The 15,476-nt window shown below is 43.0% G+C and overlaps 1 protein-coding gene across 1 annotated transcript in view; it reads right to left on the reverse strand.

The window, feature by feature from the left end:
• Positions 1–10,041: 10,041 nt before the first annotated feature.
• Positions 10,042–15,476, reverse strand: part of CUNH3orf14 (chromosome unknown C3orf14 homolog) — a 29,140-nt gene continuing 23,705 nt past the window's right edge. The window contains exons 4-5 of the mRNA XM_044452049.1: positions 12,250–12,324; positions 10,042–10,446 (exon numbers count right to left, since the gene is read on the reverse strand). Coding sequence (XP_044307984.1) covers positions 10,303–10,446; positions 12,250–12,324 — 219 coding nt within the window. The 3' untranslated portion in view covers positions 10,042–10,302. The remainder of the gene's footprint in view (positions 10,447–12,249; positions 12,325–15,476) is intronic.

The raw sequence follows: 15,476 nt of genomic DNA on the forward strand, positions 1-15,476 counted from the left end.
GTGATCGGATCAAAGCAGCCTGAGGCTTTATGGACGGAGTCCTCAGAACCTTAGGAAGGCAGCATGACCTCCCCTGGACAAAGCGGGGCTGCTCTCTCAGGCCTTCCCCAGGAATTCAGTCCCCAGGAGGTGGAAGCTTTGTGAGCAGCTTCTGTGGTCAACTTCAGGCCAGTTTGTGAAGAGAACCCTGTTCCATTAATTCAGGGTCTTCATCCTCTGAAGACGAGGGGTCAGGGCCTTGGACCATGACACCATTTGGAACACTGCAACCTTCAAGCAAAGTCAAAGTACATTTCTTAATGACATGTACAGTCATGTCATTAAGAAATGTACAGTGCAAACTTAAGCATGTTTGCTACTATTCTTAATATTATTTATTTCATTTCTATACTGTCCAATGGTCAAAGATCTCTGGCAGAGCCACAAAAATCACAAACTACAGATACAGCATATTAAAACCATAATATAAAGTCTGTAACATACAAAATTTTAAACAGCTAAGACAGTAGGGTAGTAAGGATAGCTTTCCATAATCTTACTTCTTCAGAGAAAGACCTCTGATGCTGACCAGCATCAATGTTGGAGGTAGATTCAGGTCAGGAGAGGTGTTCTTTCAGGTATTCCAGACCAAAGCCCTGTAAGGCTTTATTGGTTAAAACCAGCACTTTCAAAAGGGCCTTGAAACACACAGGTGGCCCATGTCAGCAAGCCAGAACTGGTGTTAGACGCTCTGCTCCCTGCTATTTATCTGGCTGCCAATAGCTACGGCTTGAGAACAGTTTTCTAGGGCGGTCCTATGTAAACCACATTGGCATAATCAAATTTAGAGGTTACTGGAACATAGATAATTGAAGCTAGATTATTCTGGTTTATGCTATCCTATGTTTGAGACTTTCTTCCTGCTAAGTGTGTTATGTACATCTTTTTATTCAGGTAATACATTTCAGAAGATCTGCATACAACAGACTAGTGTTCAGGCAAGGGAAATTGCCATGTTTAATTAACACAAACCAAAGAAAGCTCTGATCAAAGTTATTAGGATGCAGCTGAGGTAACTTTGATTCTAACCTTTGAGGACCAAGCAAGCTGGGGGACCTGGGTTCCATTTGACTCATGAGATGTAGTCAAGTTCCTTGGATTCTCCTAGTGCAAGTTGGATGCACTGAGGCCTAGTATGTGAGAAATGGGTGTTTGGGTGGCAGGAGCTATGTTGAAGTGGAAGGGAGCATTCCAGTGGTGTCTGGAATTAAAGGGGAAGGTGATCGGAGAGAAATGCGCAGATATTTGAGCCGGAATCTTTTCCTGCCAGAAACTAAGCCTTAGGAGAGGCACTTGAGCCTCTTAGAGTGGGGAAACCACCTTCAATCAGCAGTTGGGGAAGTGAGGTGAAATCAGGGGAAAGGAACATGGCCATTTAGGGAACCTTAGAGAGCTAGACTGAATGTCTTAGAAGGCATAGGCCATCTTGCTGTGCGGCAGAGTTCTTGCAACAGAACGCCGGTGCCTGTGATGCTGCGGAGGTGGCCACTGCTCTTGTGGGATGCACCTTCAGATGCTCTGGGAGCGGCAGTCACAGGAGACGGTATGTCAGTTTAATACTGTCTACAGTCTAGTGGGCAACCTGTTGCAGACTGACAGCCCCACCCTTGGATCACTTGCTGTAGGCAACAAAAAGTCTTTGAGTTTGTTGGAATGGTTTGGTTCAGGCTTGGTAAAAAGCTAGGGCCTTTTGAACGTCCAATGTATGTAGAACTGTCTCGGGGACCCGGGGGCGGGGGGAATCAAAGGCATTGGGAAAAGGACTGGTAACACAATGTCCTGGGTTATCAACTCATGGTAGGAATGCAAAGTCTGGTCAGAGGGTTACTGTGTTTTTATGGAAGATGAGGATGGTGGGAACACAGTCCTGTCCTGGCAGAGATGCTTGTTATAAGGAAGGCTATTTTCCAAGAGAGGAGATGTAGGTCTACAGTGGTGAGGGGTTTGAATGGGGGCTTCATCAGTGCTTGAAGAACCACAGACAAACTCCATCCTGGCACAATAGAATGGACAGGTAGATTGAGGTTATGCAGTCCTTTCAGGCACCATTGGGTGAGGGGGTGGGAGAAGACTGAAAACCCCTTGACCACTCTGTGGAATGATGAAACGGCAGCGAGGGAAAACTTTATAGGTGATGGTTTTAGTCCTTTGATATGGAGTGAGTGTAGAAGTTTAGGATTTGGTGGATGGAGGCCTGGAGAGGGTTGAAGAACTCTTTCCTTGCAAAGGTTTGAAACACATTCCATTTGGCCATGTAGGAATGGCATGTGTTAGGCCTCAGTGACACAACCAGAGCGGTTTGAATCTCATGTTGGAGACAGCTGTTGCAGTCCATTGGATGATCCTCCATGCTGTCAGATGGAGGGTTCTGATGTCTGCGTGGAGAATCATTCCCAGGTTTCAGGAGATGATTTCCAGTGTCTCTGGGAGTCAGATGAACCTGTGATTCAGTATGTGGAGGAGGTGAGCAAACCATGGTTAACAGGGCCACCATGGGGTCACCAGGATGAATTTTGGTTTGTCCTGTCAGATTTTGGACAGGGCTCTGCTAATCATAGGAAAAGGCAGGAAAAGATAGAAAAACGTGCCTCCCCATCCCAGGAGGGAGGTGTCTGTTGTTAAAGTTAGGGATGATTCCATTGGGGTTAAGGCAATTCTGTTAACTAGGCTGTGCTTGCTGATCCACCAAGGGAGACTCACGCTGGTGGAATACATTTCCTGCTTGAGTTCCGCTGGGGTTGGCAGGACTGGACAACTGCAGGGGTCACATCTGAAATCTCATGAAGTGGACCATGGAGGCCATGTATCTGAAGACTTGCTGCACCCTTAGGACAGTTATCCTGGGTTAGAGCTGGGGGTGTAAGACAGGAGCAATAATGGTTGAGAGCCAGTCAGATGGCATGCTCAATCTATTATCGAGTCCAAATGCACTCTGATGTACAGGATTGACTGGGAAGGGAGAAGGAGAGATTTCTCACTGTTAATACAGCATCCCAGTCTGTCTAAGACAGGGTTCGGCAAACCGCGGCTCCGGAGCCACACGTGGCTCTTGAACCCCTCTGCTGTGGCTCCGTCGCTCAAAACACACAGCAGCACAGCCCTAATCTGCAATCCACTGAGGCTCCACTCAGGAATGCAGGAACACACTGCTGTCTGCATGTTAAAAGCTGCACTTGGGACCTGTCACAATTCACAGCACTTGACTGTTTATCTGCTAATCAGTCACTAAACACACCTATATCTCCTGCACATCTAAATCGAAGAAAAGTTTCTGAAGAAAACCAAACAGTTTAATGGTACGTGGGTAGATTCATTTGCTTTTACTGCTGATGAACTTATGGGGTTTGCTGTTTAATGCATGCAGCCCTTTAGCACTGACTTTGACTCTTCAGGAAGCTGTTCTATTCAAACTATATGAAAGGAGTTCTACTAGTTTATAATGTAAGATTAAAAATAACAGTTTTTAGTGACTGAACAAGAGCTGCAGCTAAATCATAATGAAGCTATACATAGCATTAAGGTAAAAAACGATATATGCAGTGTTATCTTCATTTTAGATGTCAAAAGGGTTTTGCGGCTCCCCATGTTTTCTTTTGTGTGGGAAATGATGCAAATGGCTCTTTGAGTGTTAAAAGTTGCTGACCCCTGGTCTAAGAGATTACAAGTTTCCTGAAAGGAAACTAATCTTCCCAGGATGGGGCAACCAGGAGACAATTGTTCAAGTACAGGAAGATCTAAATTCCAGGTAGATGTAGGTTTGCACAAACCATGGTCATACATTTGGTGAACATCTGGATGTCTGGGAAGAGACCAAATGGAAGGACCAGAAATTCAAATGCCCCATTCCCAATCTGGAACCTAAGGAAGTGGTAATCCAGGTAAATGGATGTATGGAAATAAGCATCCTTTCAATCAATTGATGCAAACCAGTCCCCTCAGCACAGTAATAGAAGAAGGTTTTGTAGGGAGACCACTACTTGTGAGGGGTAAGTTGACATCCCACAGGTCTAAAATGGGACGGAGACCGCCATCCTTCAGAATGGTGAAGTACTGAGAGTAGAAGCCATAACTGAGATCAGATGGATGGACAGGGCGGATCGCTCCGATCAGGAACAGTGTGGTGACTTCTTCTGCCAAAATAGTGGAAGGTGAAGTTGAGCATACTGTCCTGAGGGTTGTTATGATGTCAAACTCCATTCAGTATCTGTTCTCTACAATGGAGAGAGTCCACCAATGACTTCCCATTCAGAAAGGTAGATGGAAAGGTGGTCCTCAAACAGACTGGAGCCAAAGTGGTTGGGTGATTCACCCAAGAAGTCAGCGGTGGTGTCTGGGAACTTTTTTGCAGGTTTTTGGAACTGAGGAATGTCACATCCATGTGGTTGGTGCTGCTGGCAGTAGAAGTTGCTGTGGCTTTGAAAGGATAGGCCCCAAGTCCACTTATATGCTGTTGGTGGTTCAGTGGGACTGAAGCCCATCCACCCTGCTGCTGTCCTGGCTCTCTGGATGGGGTCGAGCTTGTCATTGGGCTGTGCATTGAAGAGCCCTTCCCTGTCAAAAAGCATGTCCTGAATGGGGGCCAGTGCCTTCTGAGAAAGACTTGCTACTCTAAGGTAGGCATGCCTCCCGTGCCACTGCACCGACAAGGGCCCAAGAGTCACAATCCACATGCATTTATCTGCTGCCTAGACAGGAGGATGGCTTCTGATTGGAATACCCTTGTTGTTGTTCAGAAGGAACTTGGCTAGGGCACTCATCTTCTCCTAGAGAAATACCTGGTATCTCTCATAATCGGAGATACACAGGCCCAGGTCCATCACTATGTAGATTTTTTTCACCAAGGTGTCAAGGTGTCACCCCTCACCATCTGCAGGGGGTGTTGTGCTCCCGTTGCACTCGTCCCTGTGCTGACTCTACGGTGATGAGGGATGGATTGGGTGGTGTAGCAAGAATAGGATGTTCCTCTCCTGGACCAATGGCTCTCCAAATGGCATGTTGTTAGTTGCAGTTGTGCTGTATGGTTCCTTCTTAGAGTGAAGGAGCATGGAAAGGAATGGAATGGCCACTGGCATGGAGATTTCTATTAGAATGACATCATAGAATGGTAAGCTTGGTAAGTTGTTGAGTCTCCAGAAGCTTGTTGTCAAGTCTCCAGTTGGAGTGATGTTGCCTTTCGGAGGACCTGTTTCAAGAACTGTCCCAGGTCTTCAGAGGGGGATCCCAGACCCTTGGTAGTGATGATGTCCTCTGGAAATGTCAACACTGAGTCTTTGGGAAGTCTGAGTTGGGAGCATAGTCTGTAGGGTCAGAGGAAGGCAACATTTGGAAGGTGAAGACTGTCTTTGTCGTGATAGCGGCTGTGATGGTCAGGATGGTGTCAGCAGCTGGGAAAGCAGAGTCATTCAGAGTTGTCAAGGCTGGAGGCAGAGTTGGGGGCATTGAAGTCCATGGTTCCTACTATCAATACGTGGGTGGCTCACATGTGTAATATTGTAGTTGAACCGTGCTCCATTCCCAGGGGTAATACAGTTTGCTTGCTGGTGGAGGCACCCGATAAGTGTCACAGTCCCAAGATAGAGGTAATCTCATTGGTTGGCTGATGGAGGTATGGGAGGGAGTCAGGGAAATAGGCTCATAATATGGTTGAGCAGCCGGCAAGGTATTGACTGTTGGTGCCTCAAAGAAGTGGATTTGGGTGGACAGACGACTAGTGGGCTAGCTGAGGTATGGGGTAGTGTGTCCCAAATCTCCCCTTTGGAGAAGGAGTGGGACACCAATGACTCCGCTCATGTAAGTGGGCCTGAGAGTGGAACTAGCACTGGGACCTTTGGTGGAGTCAATGGTTTGGTATGTCACAGGGCCAATGGTTTGGTAAGTCCCTTAAAACAAGGGAACTTGGGCTGCTGGCAGGACAGGTGATTGGATGTGTACTGATGGAGCCAATGCTTGAGTGATGTTGGACATGTTTTAAGGGTTTTTGCTTGTCCATCTTAGTTGCCATCTTGTTTTTTTTCCACCAGTTTGTGAAAAAAAATTAATCCTTTTTTTCAACTTCTCCTCATCTTGAGAGTACTTGGTTAATTTTGGAGCAGATGGAATGCTGGTGGAGCTCTAGAAGACGGTGATGGCGTGCGAGAGGAGATGGAAGCCCAAGAAGTTAAAGGATGCTCACGAAGGTTGGAGGTGGCCGAGTCAACAACCATGAGCATGTGGCTCCACATCTCAATCTTCAGACCCCCTGCCCGATTTTTGCTGGGTAAAGACGTGGCACTGGGGGCAAGAGTCAACTCAGTGATTCTCACTTAGGCAAAATAGATAGAGTGAATGTCTGTCTGCATTTTAACACCACAGTGGACACATTTCCAAAAGGGAAGCATTTCCATCAGGGAGCAATAAGAAGAAAGGTAAGATGAAGAAAATGGTAATGATAGAAAGATTAGGGGGGAAAAAGGGTAACGTTCATAGGGAGAAAAAGCATGAAGAAAGAAGGGAGTTGAGTAAGAGATATTACTTCGTTATAAAGAGAATTAGGGATTGGAAATTTCTAGAAAGCTGAGGTAAAGCTGAGGTAAAGAGCAAGAGCTAACATGCCAGTACTCAAATGGCAGTCGGAAAAGAACTGCGGAAAATGGCGGGAGCCCCTCCTACTTATACTAGAGGGAGAGGAGGTGGGGCTCCCGCCAAAACTTTAGCTGAGCTGGGAAAATCTTCCTGACAACAGGCACTATGCAGGCACAGAGCCGATATGTGTGATGCACAGACACCACGATGAAGAACCACATGTACTTTCCACAATGGAAAAATGGTGGGATATAAACAACAACAATACCAATGTGAAAGGGCTTCTAGCAGCATGGCTTTGGACCAAAAGGTAGGCTATAACTTGTAAAAAATAATCAAATATTCATCTTCAGAAATAGGATAAATTTGTGTTGTCTTTTACTTAGTTTTTCCTCATAGGTTGCTATTTCAAACTTTCCAATCTGCATACACCTCCCCTAGAGGCAGATTGTACCACCCCAGTGAGGCTCATCTTACAGGCTTGAAAACTCAAGGAAGGATACTTTAAGCATTTGAGTTTTTTTAATCCCCCCATCTTTGAATTAAAATGTATTAGAACAGATTTTAGTAAATGCTTAAGGAAATCATTTGAAGATGCACCTAAAACCGAATGCTTAGTTTATGTGCTTTAGAAAATCCTCCCACAAGAAGCCAAAATCACCCACAGCAAGTTGCATTGTCCCCATCCTCCTACATTCAGTGGTGTCTGTAAAGCCCAAGCCGTAGATTCGCATTTCATAATTCAACTGCATGGCAAAGAACCAAATCTTACAGAAGAAAACATTACCAACTTGTCTTCATGACAGAACACTGAGTAGGTATAAAATTGCAATGGCCTCTATGCCAGGTTTTGTTTTTGTTTTTAAAAATCCTCCCTGCTTCTAAGATGAAAGCCTAATTTGATATTTTAGTAGTTATATAACAGTAATATTTTGTGACATTTTGTATTGTGACACTATAGATGAAATTGTCATCGGACTGACACCCTTTACTGTTTATTCCTTAATTACAACTGTTAACAACACTGCAGAGAAGCGTGCTAATCTGCCATCACATATTATGAAAACAACGTTATTGTTACAAACACCAACACCCACTCAACAGGATAGTTCTAAGATGGCAGTTTCTGTTAAAGAGAGAGAGAGAAAGCGAGAGAGAGAGAAAGCGAGAGAGAGAACGAACCTGATTAGTTTAATGGACACTCCTGCAGCAAAGGAAAAAGTTGACAGCAAACTTCTCAGTCTCCATTTTAGAATAGAAACATTTGTGAAGTAGCAACTTAGTAGGAATCCTATTAATATGTTTTAGAGTAATTGAAATTTACGTATCCAGGATAACAATAGCAAGCAGCACAGACTCCCTGAAATTTCTGAAAATAGGTTTACACATTTCACCCCTTCCGATCTTTTGGAAAAATATGGTTGCAGTGTGTCTGCTCCCTCTGCTGGACGCAAGTCGTGCTACTTGCCTCTTCGGAGCATCCGCTTCCACCTGCTGTTCTCATCACTCCTCCGGGGAGCTTTATAAGTTCAGCTGCTACAGTCCTACAATTACTTGGATGTTTTTCTCAGCCAGTGAATTAAAGATTGCCCACTTGACAAGAAGAAACTATCCACAAAACCACCAAGAGAAACAACAATGCTCTCCAAAAAAGTGAAAACTATCCTTGACTTCTCCCACCTCAACTCTACCCTTTATTTACTCTTGTGCAACACTGAGCCACATGCTGAGTATCCATTTTCATGGACAAGTAGGATACAAAGCAAGGAGATTGAGCCAGTTGACAGTTTATAACAAGTGTGGCATGATGGTTAGTGGGGTGCTTTGATTGGAGGAACCCCATTTCCAAATCTCCTTCCAGCTGCACAGTTGACTGGGTGACCCTGAACTAGACATTCTCCCTCTGCTTAATTCACAGGTGAGATAAAAGACTCCAATCAAAAATTATGTAATCGTTATTCCTGCAAGAAACAATTCATCTTCCTCATTTATGCGGTGAACAATTATACATTTTAATCCTCTGTTATGAAGGATACAATCATCTCAGGTACTCAGGAGGAGTGAATTAACTCTTTCGGATCTAAACAGAAGGGGGCATAAATGTATATGTATGTGTGTGTAGAATTACCACACTCTAACTGGGCTTGCATGACATAACAAGCAACCATTGATTGTTAACAATGGTTATCAATGGTTCTTTATCATGCTGCCTGTCCCCATGCTTGGAAACCATAAGAAAGAGCAGGTCTGGTCTGCTCTAGGGTTTCTCCCTCATGCCTGAGAGGCTCCTCTCAGGTGCAACTGACAAGCCCTTTCCCTGCGGCATTCCTGAAGATCAGGGAAGGGAGAAGGAAGCATACCCGCCTCATCTACCTCTCTTCCCTGTTCAAGAGAAAGTCACTCAGGCAGAAGTGGGATAATTAGCTGAGTGGCACCCCACCCCCTGCTCCAGAGCTTTCCTCTGAAACAGGAAATTAGGGTGCCTGATCAGCTCCCGCTTTCTTTGCTGTGCTTCAGGGAGCGAGCCCTGTTTGTACAGCACACTCTTTGACAGTTGCAGCAAGTGGGAATTGACTCCTGATTGCCACTGTGAAAGAGAGGAGCCCCATTCTAACTTGTGCTATGCCCTAGGAGGATACTAGGAAGAGTAAGAGAGAATGAAGTAGGGGAACGGAGCAAGGCAGCCAAAATTAAATGGATCATCTGTCAGGCTCATTGTGGCTGTTTGCCACTTAACAGCAACTCATGATACATCACCATGATGGGTAAGTGCCTTTATGTGTGAACCCACAGAGAGGATTACAAGCAGTATCTACCGCTTTCAAATGGAATGGACTTCACACAAATAGTGCATGACTGTATACATAGGTGTGTAACTATAACTCACATATACAGTGACTTCTTTTTTACACTGGAGATCTCACCTGCAGCCTGTTCAATCCTGACAAGGTACATAGTCTGATATGGGCTTCTGCTACTGTATGCAATGGAAGAGTCTTGGCACATTATTTATCCCAAGAATAAAACTGAATTCTCTTCGGCACTGAAAAAAAATTCTAAAATCCTATGACTAAATCCTTTATACCAACCAACTTGATTCAAACTGAATTATTGTAAGAGGGCAGATCAATGTGTCGCCACAGAACAAGTTTCCATAGATGAAATGCAACTCAGGAGGAGGAGAGATGGCAAATGCAGTGGTTCCCCACTTGTTGTTGTTGTTAGTCGTGAAGTCGTGTCCAACCCATCACGACCCCATGGACAACATTCCTCCAGGCCTTCCTGTCCTCCACCCTCCCCCGGTTCCCCACTACTGAAGCCTGAATCACCTGGGCTTTTATTGGGCTGCCAGCCACCCACTCACTGAATACAACCCACCAACATGTTGTGTACCACATTCCCTCTCTCGAGCAAATCCATACATGGAACAGACAACCAGACTGATATCTGCTTCCACTTTTATTGGGAAAAGTAACTTCTCTTCTGTAAAATGGATGACAGCTGAGTTTCCACCCTTCAGTGTATCATCCATGTTCAGAATGAAAGCCATATAGATAATGGTGTTTTGGGAAAATTCTTCAGTACAGTTTTGGAATGATTGGTGCTCATCCCACTAACATTTAGAAGAGCCATTTGATGGTCCAGCATTTGGAGGCTTGAGCAGGTCTTCCCCATGAACCTTACTTGATTGTCATTTCCTGCTTATTTGAAAATTGATCCTTTTGAGAGACTTGTGTACTGCTTTGTTTGCTTGATTTTTTTAACGCCAACAGGGGCCTGTATTCTTCCTAAAAAAAATGGCTCCCACTTGGGGATGGATTCTTCTACTTTTGCCCAATAACGAGTCTGGAAAAGAGAGAACACAATAAGCAATTTAACTCTCCTTCACAACATAATATACTATTTACCAGCCCATCAACAAAACAATCTGAGAATACAATGTGTTATTAATTCTTGTTTTATGTGTGAAGTAATTTAGAAAAGGCCAAACTACTTTGGTGCTAAATCTCAAATCCCTCAATTATACAATATAATGGAGACTGGAACAATTTCAATGCCTAAGTAAATTTGCAATAATTGGATGTGCCCTCTTGTGGCGAGTCTTGTATTAGAATGGTAATCCTTGAACTTCATAAACGTTTCCTTGTATTAAACAGGAGTTATGTTTCTGTGAACTACAACATTATCCCAAAATTATTAAAATTAAAATCCCTGTCCAAAACGATGTTAATTATTTGGGGGCTAAAGGTGCTTTGGCATTTACAGAAGTGCAATAATAGATCATATTGATTTAAAGGATTTGGAAGTTGCTTGAAAATCAATTTTGCAAGGGATATAGCCACAACATCAAACAAGGCAATGGAATTATGTCCCAGAAAAAACTCAGAAACCTTTTCAGAGGTCCACAAATTCTGGCTGGCTTTGGAAGCCTTTAGGTTCGAAAGTTTTCCCCTGCCACCCTGCCCACAAGGCTCTAGAAGCAAGTCAGTCACCCTGTCCAGTAAGTCCAGTTCCCCCATATATTCCCCCAAATAACTTGTTGCCTCCCCTTCCTTATCTACAAAGAGTAGTAAGCCTCTCCTATGTATCTCTTTGGCTATATAACTGGAAGCAAGCTTGTGAGATAAATAATCCTGACCAGAGAACCACCCAGATCAAAACACAGTCATGAACTAAAATCCTTTACTGATATATATTCTGATGACAACTAAAGTAGTCGTTTTATACAGAATACCAAAAATGGGTCTGATCTCCCAGCCTACCCTAGCCTTCCCTCTTTGAACAGCTACCCTAACCACCAAGCTTTACCTTCTCTTTTCTCTCTCCTCACTGTAACTCTAAATTTTCTCTTCTCACTCCTTTCTCAACTGTCATTCACTCTGACTCCACCCACCAATCCCTCACACTGCCCTGCTGCCATCATGTCTCCAATCATTCTTCCGTTAACAGAAGCTAGCCACAATGCATATTCAGCAGGTGCCTGACACTCCCTCAGATGTCAGTTGCAGCGTTTGAAGAGTGGAGAGTGCCTCCAAAGGGTAGGGCCAAGTATAATCCCCCTCTTTATTTCCCAGCTTCAAGTTCAGGAGGAAGTCTAGAGTCTGTCCATGTACTTTTCTGCTTCCCTCCAAAATGTGGTATGACACGGAAGAATCTCAGGCTTCCTTGGAAGCTAGGAGGAACGGAAGGGGAAAGAGGGTTGTTGCCCACAGTCATGAATGTATGCTAAGCGCCTTCAAACAATTCTTTATTACTCTTTTTTCACATCGCTGGGAAAAGTCTTTATGAATCAAGTGAGCTGAAAAAAGGGTGTTGAACCTCTCTTTCAAAGACGTTCAAATTCCAAAATCTGAATATAAAAACATAGAACTAAAGCAGCATCAGATATACCATACTTACTGCATTGTTGGATTGCTGTGGCTGATAGCAGATGAAAATAAAAATCTACTCTGATCTATTTTTTCCCAAACAAAGGGTCTTAAGAAAATCTGAAGCTGCAGCAGAACACTAATATTGTTTTTTTCAATTTTTTTTGAATAAGACAGCTTATGTGAAGTTAATGTGAATAAGAGAACTTAAATGTTTAAGTTAAACACAATCACAAGCTGGGAGTCTGCCTTACCAAGACTACCAGGATTACCAAGTTACCTCAAGATTAACAATATCAGGATGCAGAAGTAAGTGATCTCTTGATTGTAGCTTTTTCCATGCTGCGTCTACATCCTACAACACAAGAGCACCTTTTCAAAATGGTGATGCTCTCAGAATCCACATGCATGAAATTAAAAATTGTTTTTAGCAACAACAAATGTCAAAACATTTCTTTACCCATGCATACTGATATTAAATCACAAGTGACATCATACTGCACATGGTGCATTGTAGCTTAGGTGAACAAAGATGATGCATACAATTTAAAGCATGGGTGTTGAACCTCTGGTTCAAGGCTCAACTCCGGCCCTCTGGGGTTCATCACATCTCCATTTCACCAGCGGGCTTCCCATACCACCACCTAGCTTGTAGTATTTTCCTGGCTTCTGCACAATTTCTTCCCCATTCTAAAAAATTGCCATACCTCTCATAAAGCATTTCAGCCAGAAGTTAAATCAGAAATGTGGATACACAAGTGAAAAACATGCAAAATAAGGGCAACAAAATATAAGCAGATGCCATTATACATACTTAGAAATCTCTTTGTGCTATTTTGTGTGCAGTGGTGGTAGGGGGAGGTGGCTGAAATTATTTATTTATTTAAAAATTTGTATCCCACACTTTACAGTGTCTCTGGGCAGCTATGGACTTTCTTGAAAAAAGTAGGTTTTGAGGGGAGAAGTGCTCAAAACCCAAAGTAATGGGCACAACGCAACTCAACCAGTATGAATAATCGTCCCAATAATCGAGCTGAATACAGTTTTGGTCTAATCGGCAACTGATTTGCCCACACAGTAAGGTTGTTTGTTTGCAGCTGTTTTGCATTATCAGCTGTTTCACATATCTAATCAAAGCTGTTCAAGCAACAAGAGGATTGCACAAGGAAATGGTATGCAAATGACTGAGCAAAGAAAAGGAAAAATCAACAGATTCAACCAATAAACTACAGATTTATTGGATTTGATGCCTCTGCTGATTCAGTGAATAAGTGTTAAAAACGGGCATTGGTCCAGTGCGATGTCACCATTCCAAAACCCAGGTTGCTGTAATACCTTTATCAGGCCAACCAATGCAAGTATTACAGCAGCATGCCAGCTCAGCCATCTTTGCTTTTTTGTTGTTGTAATGCCAACATCGCTTTTACCTTGCCAGTGATGGCAAATCTACTCATTCTTTTTCCCTCCCCATGTATATTTATTATTTTCTCTATACACAAACAACTTAGGATAATTAACTGTTTCTAAAACTTAAGATGAACAGGCATGATCCTTCACCACTAACTGCTTGTCAGACAAGACAGTTTTAATGTTTAGAATTGGAGTATGAGCTTCCTTGGCACCTTCCACCATTTATTGGTTCTTATGGTCAAATATCCTGCTTCCTTTGTCTCTGACCAGTGTACTTAACCACAGATATGCAACAGAAGCTCTTTCCAAAGTCCCATGACTTTGTGCAAACTGTACCTAAAATCTGGTTAGAAAGTGCCTCACTTCTGGATCCCATCAAGTTTTGATGTTCCTCACATATTTTTCATTGTACGATGTATCCAATGTTAGTCCTACTTAAAATACACCTATTGAAATGAATGGGATTTCAGTTAGACCAACAATGGATACAATCCATATGTACGATACAAGTGAAAACATTTATCATATAGGTATTTATCATACATCCTGGGGAAGGGGGGCATGTACCATGGAATATGTGAAATGGCCCTTACTCTGAATTTTCATGACAACAGAAGCCCAAATCTAAGAGAAAATAATTAAACATTGCAGCAATACATGTGAAAGAGATCTTGGAACTGTCATTGGTCACAGCTGAACATGAGTTGGATGTAATACAGCTGCAAAAAGACTAATGCCACTTCAGATTGCATTAGTGAATCCACAGTTCCCAAGATATGGGAACAGTTCCACTTTATTCAGCATAAGTTCAACCTGACCTGGGGTAGTGTGTTCACTTTATCACCACACTTTAAGGAGGATGTAGTCAAATTAGAATGTATTTAGAGGAAGGCAACTAAGATGGTCAGTGGTATGAAAAACAATTTCAATGACTATAGAAAAGTCTGAAGGAACTGGGTAAGTTCAGCCTGAAGAACAGAAGACTATGTGGTTTCAATCACTTTTTAAATACCTGAAAGGTGGTCACATCGAAGACGTAAATATTTTTCCCTCTGCTGACCCAGAGTGCAAGATGAGATCTAGTAAGATTAAGCTGCAGGGTATCAGGAGCACTGAGAGAAAGACTGCAAAATCATGTGACCCATGGAAGCAATTACCTGGCTGTGGGGGGTGCCTTTCCCTTACTAGCAGATGGAGGGCAGCTATCTGCTCGGGATGTTCTAATTCTGACTTTCCTGCAACACGCAGGGTGTTGGACTAGATGGCCCATGAGGAATCCCTCTAACTCTAGACCTATGATGTTTCACTACTTCCCTCAAAATCTGTGAATCACATGGAAGTGGGTATCATTCACTTTACAAGAGTGGCAGCAATTTTGGGAGGTCTGAATAGAACAGTCTGCAGGACAGCTCCCCCACAAGCAATATTTTAAAAGGCAAAACAAAACTGGCTTGTTTGCCAGCAAAATTTGTCAGCAAACCTCCATAGTATTATAAAGACTAAATTTGCCTCTTTCAAGCTAAATGTAACCTTTCTTGTGCCAAGCTAAATTAACTGTTTTGGTACTCCACAGTTAATATGGATGACTTGGTTTGGGGGTGTGGCTGGAGGGCCGTAATGCTTATTTAAAAAAATAAATAAATTGCAGGGCACAGTGGAATATGGCAAGGGCTGCACTGGGAGGATACATGCTGCCCATTCCTGTATGATAAGATAAAATCTCCAGGGAAAGAACTTCTAAAATAAGATGAATATGATGGAAATTTTTAACGATCCACTGTAACCTGACAACAGTCTTCAGAATAGGAGAGTTGGCTGTATTACTGAGGTATGTTTTATCAAGAGCTCTGACCACACAATTTGACCTTTATGTACTGGCAGTGATTTACAGTTAAGATGAGTCACTATTAGGAAAAAAAGCATTTGCTGTGCACATGAGAGGAAGCCAATAATCTTTTGCAAAGAAAGCTACAAATAACAAAGCTACAAAGAAAGACAGTAAATTTGTTGAAACTCTTCCCTGCTCAAGACAAAGATGACTTGCTAATATGCATTCATAACATGTGCACAAAGATGTAGAAAGGCAGCAAGCTGTTC

Source organism: Varanus komodoensis, unplaced genomic scaffold (genome assembly GCF_004798865.1).
Source record: "Varanus komodoensis strain SLA01 unplaced genomic scaffold, ASM479886v1 scaffold6_4, whole genome shotgun sequence".
NCBI classification, from domain to species: domain Eukaryota; kingdom Metazoa; phylum Chordata; class Lepidosauria; order Squamata; family Varanidae; genus Varanus; species Varanus komodoensis.